General features: G+C 41.5%; 1 protein-coding gene across 1 annotated transcript; it reads left to right on the plus strand.

The window, feature by feature from the left end:
* The first annotated feature begins 775 nt into the window (after positions 1-775).
* Positions 776-5,844, plus strand: LOC118429269 (THO complex subunit 4-like). Its single transcript, XM_035839745.1, has 6 exons — positions 776-1,132; positions 2,411-2,578; positions 3,047-3,194; positions 3,558-3,651; positions 4,560-4,716; positions 5,028-5,844. The coding sequence occupies exons 1-6, from the start codon at positions 902-904 to the stop codon at positions 5,037-5,039; spliced, it is 810 nt and encodes a 269-aa protein (XP_035695638.1). The 5' UTR covers positions 776-901; the 3' UTR covers positions 5,040-5,844.
* The last annotated feature ends 765 nt before the right edge of the window (positions 5,845-6,609 follow it).

Here is a 6,609-nt window from a genome sequence, read left to right on the forward strand (position 1 = left end):
GGTCCCTGAAGGACTAGCTATTGTCATTCAAGACAGTCATTTAAGTGCTCTTATTAGATTTTGAAGTGGTATCTAATAACTTGCTCGAGTTATTCCGCAGTTTCTAAACACCGTTTCCATGTCCAAATTCACCGTAACGATATAAGTCCGGTTCGATATGCTCACCGTCGTTGGAAGAAAATCAATCCCTGATGGTCTAGTCTGTATTCCGGACCCCCAGCACGATCTCAATAATATCAGCTGATGAGCTGGTCTGTGTAGGCCCTGGAGACAGTCTGGCATCCAGGCTACTGATGATGACCTGGCCTTTGAGTGAGTTTTTGTTGAAAGGCTGTTGTAAGCGCCAACTCTCCAGTTTGAGTTTACCGCCATTAGTTTAGAAGGTTAGCTTTCCTGCCAAAGTCAGTCCCACCACCCTGGGGAGTAAGCCAGTGGCGGGAATGCAGACCTGAGACAGGGTCAGTCAGTTGAGAAAGGCAACCGTCTGGAATTGGTGGAGGAGCCCTACTTGATCCTACTTTGCCCCTGTTGGTGTTATTTGGGGGGTTCATTGAGCTGTGGATGTATCGGTGCTTTCCTTTCCAACCTTTTTGGTCTTACCGTGCGTGTATTGCTCGTGTCACAGACATGATTAGTCTGAATCCGATTATTGAAAGACATAGAAGGATAGATTGTCTGCTTCTGCTCGAGACTTGATAACTTGTCTGCAGTTGAGATCTAACGTTATTCCAGTAGGCGTCGCTTTTTCATGACTGACTGACTAGGGAGATTACCCACAGTGCATTGTATATCCGGTTACCCAAAGACCGCCATTTTCTCCGCGTCGGTGTGCTGCACGCAGTAGCTGGTCTTCTCTTCCACTTTTGCTGTCTGTTCCAGTACAGAATACACACTTTTCACAATGACGGACAAGATGGACATGTCTCTTGACGATATCATCAAGCTCAACAAGCCCGGGCGCGGCGGGAGAGGCCGGGGAGGCGGCCGGGGACGGGGAGGTGGCCGGGGACGCGGCGCAAGTCGAGGCCGTGGCGGCGGCGGTGGAGGTGGCTTCAGTGCCGGTGGTGGCGGCGGCGGTGGTCCCATGAGGAGGGGAAGACGGGGCAACCCTAGGTCAGCTCCGTACTCGAGGGTTAGTATGTTTTCCCGTCCTTCGTAGCCCAAAAATCCTCCTCCTGTATTGTCAACATGTATCACAAACCGGATATCGTCATCAGTGGGCTACGCCATGTTAGCGTCATCTCCCTCACTGACAAAGAAAACCAGGACGGACGTTTAAACGAGTATTTTCGGTGTCCAGGAACCACAATATCCACAAGTTTAATATAAACCAGCTACATTACGTATAGTACTAGGTCTGTCCTGCACCAGGTGGGTTATTTTCTCTGGAGTTATGAAGTTATAAGGGAAACAAAATTTGCCCCCCTCCCACGGTGTGAAACAGGACACATGCAAAATAGACAGGCACGAGGACGCCACCCGGACATGGGACTCAAAACATGACGTAAAGGAACAGGTGATGATGAAGTGTCACAACATGTGTCAAGAACAACACCTTCAAGTCAAAACGTGTCACACGATAATGGGCCAGAGGTATACTTTGTCTGTGCTTTGTCCTAACTTTTGTTTTCAGCACTTCAGTAACGTTATGTCACATAATGTGTGACTTGTGTAATCTTATCCTCATAATATTTCATGTTTGACGTAACCTCAACAGATGCAGGTGCATCTTGTATATTGTTCCCAATTGAAAAAGATTATTAAAAAATCGCTAAGTCCCACATTACTCCACATGAAATAGCTTTGCAGTTAATTGACTTGAACTAATTTCCATAAGAAATGCACAGATGCTTTTCCTGTCCCTGGCTGAACAAAAGTACATTAGAAAGATAAAAGAGTGTCATAACACATTAAAAAGACAAAGGTTTTCCTAAGGAATTGCTAGACAAGAGGAACCTGGAAGTTGTGTAGAATTGTCTTACACTTATCAGCTTCGTCTTGATTCCAGGAACATTACAAGTAATTGCGTCCATCTGAAATTGGACACTAAAATGACACAACAGCAGATGATCTCCAATAAGAATATATCGATAGTAGCTACAGAATATTGCAACCCTTCCACAAAAGAAAATTAACTATCAAGTTTACCAGGTCAAACCAACGAAGTTCAGCTATAAATGAAACAGGCTATTTTTTTACACAGCTCGTATTAGGTTAACCACACCGACAGACAGTCATCTTTGACATGGAAGGACCACCAGACTAAGTATTTATGATATCTTAAACTATTGCGATGCTCAGTCAGCTGTTTAAGATTTAACGTGTGCATGCAGACCTTTCACGAATTTTGAATAAGCTGAAAACTGAAACTGAATATTTTGACTTTAGATCTCTTTTTGTACCTTTGCAGCCCCAGTCCATGCCAGATGTGTGGCAACACGACATGTTTGACGGTGGTGTCGGAGGAGGGGGTGCACGGAGGGCGCCACAGCTAGGGGGAGGGGGGACCGGCATCTCCACAGGAGGGAAGCTCCTCATATCTAACCTGGACTTTGGGGTCTCAGACGCAGACATCAAGGTGGGTCATAGTGCTTTCCTGGAGACACTGCAATGGGTTGCAACTTGCTCTATTAATCCTACATTCGACATTGTTTTATGAAACTCTAGGGAAGAAAGGAATGGGTTGACTCTGAAGTACACTTTGTTCAAATTCCAACACCCCTCCTAGAACTCCCCTTACCGTTCATGAACAATGTGAAACAAAGTTTGATTGCCTAATTGTTATTCATGAGATACAGTTGCACTTGTAGTAGAGAAGTTATAAGCTACTGTAGTTAGTGGTTGCTCACACAGGGTTCCTTGTGAATGTCACAAAAAGAACCTCAATACTTCAGTTTACAAGTTCTTCAGATGACTTGTGTTTGTACACAAATAAAAGATTTGTTTAATTGATTCTTGCTTAATCCAATGTCTGATCCAATGTTAGTAAATGCAACATTTTGCTCTTTGGGATAGCTTTTACAAAGTGTTTATTTTCTTCCTGCAGGAGCTGTTTGCAGAGTTTGGGAACCTGAAGAAGGCAGCGGTACACTACGATAGGTCAGGTCGCAGCCTGGGGACGGCGGATGTCGTGTTTGAGAAGAGAGCAGACGCCATGAGAGCCATGAAGCAGTACAACGGTGTTCCACTAGATGGTATGTTAAGAAAAAGTAGCTCAAATTATTGTATTTGTGTCCACTCTGTAAAAATAATCAATGACAGACTAAGTTGATGCATTTTCATACCAAGAATGTTGTGGAGAGTTTTTGGAAAAGAATGAAGATAAATTTGTATGCGTATGTTTCATTGGAAATTCATTGAATTTTTTCGGAATTTAGAAAGGTTTAAAACTGAGCCTCTTATGTCCACATCAAATGTAAAAGTCCATTCATATCTTACAAAATATCCTGAAGAGTCGTGAAATGTTAATTAATTGTTACAGATGACATGTATATATCAATAATACAGGTAATATGAAGCCCTGCATTACCCTAACTACCCATGTTGTATCTCTGTAGGACGGTCAATGAACATCCAGTTGGTGACTTCAAACCTGGCCGCAGCAGGCGGTGGTGGAGGCGGCGGCGGTGGTGTCGGTGGCGCCAGACAGGGGTAAGACTTGTGTTGTTGTTAATCAGCTATTTCTGAAAAAGTACAGGTGAACTTCAGTATTATTAGACACATACATGTCTGCAAAAAGGAAGCTATGGATAGGTACATTCTCATGTCATGTGTAAGCAAAGGAAAAGTTGAACTAGTTCTTTCACCCACAATTATCTGTGGAACCCATTACTACCATCGCCCTAAGCACAAATAAAAAGAAACCCTGCCATCCGTTTACAATTGTATGTGATGAACTCACCAGACTTCTTTTCGACATACCAGCAATATTCTGTCTGTTTAGGTCTTAATAAATCTAGGATAGAATCATTCTTTGAAAAGATAACTGTTAATAGAGTGGTTTGGAAAGAAACCTGGTACGAATGCTGAAAAGCTGTTGGTGTTGGTCTTGCACATGTCCAAGCCTTGCTATTCCTTACATGGATATCTCACAAGTGTGAGGACATGTGCCCAGACCTAGAGAAAAGCACAGAGGATCACACATGGCAGGCTACAGGTGTGGGGCACTCCAAGCTAGTGTTCCATGTATAGCACTGCCTACATACAGATCATGGCCTCAAGCTTTGTTTATTACCATATTGTTGTAATGAACTTAAAGATATGATATGCTTTTGTCCTTCCTCTCTTGTATTATCGTTAATCATTAGCCCATACTAGTGTCAAGCACAATAAAAATGTTTGTATTACAAAGTTAATGTATTTTCACTTAATGCTGATATGTAACCAATTAACAGGAACCAACTGACAGGAACCAATTGACAGGAACCAATTGGCCATCTATATCAAGTACTTAACATGCTTGAAACTTAGCCAACTGTTTAGGCTATTGATTTTTGGTAACAGATTCCCACTGTTGCCAAAGTAAAGCCTAACAATTGAAACATTTGTGTGTCCTTCAGTGGAGGCAGCTACGGAGGAGGCAGAGGGCGTGGCGGAAGGGGCCGAGGTGGGTTCGGGGGCAGGGGACGCGGTAGGGGTGGTGGTCGTGGAGGCAAGAGCAGAGAAAACATCTCAGCAGAACAGCTGGACGCTGAGCTAGATGCATACAATGCCGGGGTAAGTTGGAGTACAATTTGTTTCTCCCATGAAAGACATAAGTAGATGGTGCATTTCTTTACAACAGTTTGGCTGTAGTGCAACAATGTATAGTTTCGTACATCGCTGGTTTGAAATAATGTTTTTTACAACATCGAACAGAATTAATGATATAAGTGAGTACTTTGATGTGAAGAGATGAGAAGATTAAGGGTTAATCTTGTTTGTTTAACTTGTGCTTTTATAAGAACTACTAGTACCTTGTTATTGAAGTTTTTGTGAACACCGCAAACAGGAAAGACCAATAATCTAACCACTGTTTTCTCTTGCAGATGAACAGCTAGATGACTTCCAGGTGGATGAACCAAGGGGGAGGGGGGGGGGCACTTCCATAAATCCTTACTTCAGACCACAGTCCCAGATTAGTTGGTGTTCTACATGTACAGTGACGACTACAAGAAAGGATACAACAGGAATATAGAGATATAGATGCACCTTGTAGTAGTGGTCAATATTTTGTAATTCCTTCGTATATAGTCAGGGCTCATGTGTTTCCATTTTTATGTAAGAGGAAATAGTGAAATAGCATGGCATGGGTTTAAAGAACTCCCATATCCACTCTCAGAGGCTCCACTCCAGTATGTTTTAGTCCCCACCAGTCATTCTAAACGACATGTATGGAGCTTGTTGACCGTCATTAGCATTTCCAGAATCTCGAGAGAAGAATTGATCATCATCAGCATCTTCATTTGTACTTTATCCCTCTCATATTGTTTGTAGTCTATTGTACCTCATTGTGTAAGCACTATATTCCGTAAAAGTCGTATTTTTAAGTTGGAAGGAAAATAGAAAAGGAAGATAGAATTAAATATTCCCGGCAACGAGTTGATTAACGGCGTTTTGAATCTGTATCTTTTGGTTTTAATTCTATACTATACTATAATTTTAGCGATATTCCGACACCTGTTTTTTTTCTTAACCTCCTGATGTTAGTCTTTGTAAACGTACATGTACTTTGTTGTGTTTAAATAGAGGGGAAACTTTGTTACAGAACGAAATACACAAAGCAATCTGTGTCTCTCTTTATTTGATGAAGTGTGCCTGTATTTCTTTTTTTCTTGTTAATAAATTACAGTTTTAACAGGTGAACCAAGTTTGTAGAAATGCTCTCTTGTAATGCTATTCATTACACCAAAAATACCTGTAACATTGTCAGACCACAGAAATAAAAACATAGGGTCTTCTCAACTGCTTTGAAAAGTTATCAGAAGGAAACTTTGTGGTATCATAAGGCTTAAGCTCTGTCTGAATCTTTGCAGAGAATTTGGTAACAACATTTCACTCAAGCACTGGACCAATGCTGACCTACGTGTTCTGCATAGAACAAGAAGCATCAATGTTGATGATATCCCATAAAACAGTAATAAAATGTAAGAAGGGACCAGGAAGTGTGAAAATACAAAAATATTCCAACATGATTGAATGTTGGTACGATTATGACAAGGGATAGCAAACAACGAGCTGGAAACATTTAAATTAGCTGCATATAATGTTATATATTCCGACTGGTCTGTCCTCGAAAAGTTGGCTTCACCAAGTGTGGCACACAAGTAACGTTAATAGCCAACAGCTTAATTGTAAACTTAAAATCTAAGGAAAAGCATTAATGTGCAAATGACGATGTTGATTAAGTGGGGACAAAAATTTACGACCTCGAAATATTTCAAGAAAGAAGTTGTGTATTAGTGCTGCCTTTGTAAGTGAAGAACCCAAATTGGCCTTTTGGCTTGCTGCTTTTTATTGAGGTCATTAGTGATTAGGTATGACCTGTGTAATTGTTGGACAGAACATCGTGTAGCCGCTTCTGTAAAAAAAGTTACAGAATGGATAAATTTGACCTCCAAAACTCATTGA

The sequence above is a fragment of the Branchiostoma floridae genome, chromosome 13 (genome assembly GCF_000003815.2).
Source record: "Branchiostoma floridae strain S238N-H82 chromosome 13, Bfl_VNyyK, whole genome shotgun sequence".
Classification (NCBI taxonomy): domain Eukaryota; kingdom Metazoa; phylum Chordata; class Leptocardii; order Amphioxiformes; family Branchiostomatidae; genus Branchiostoma; species Branchiostoma floridae.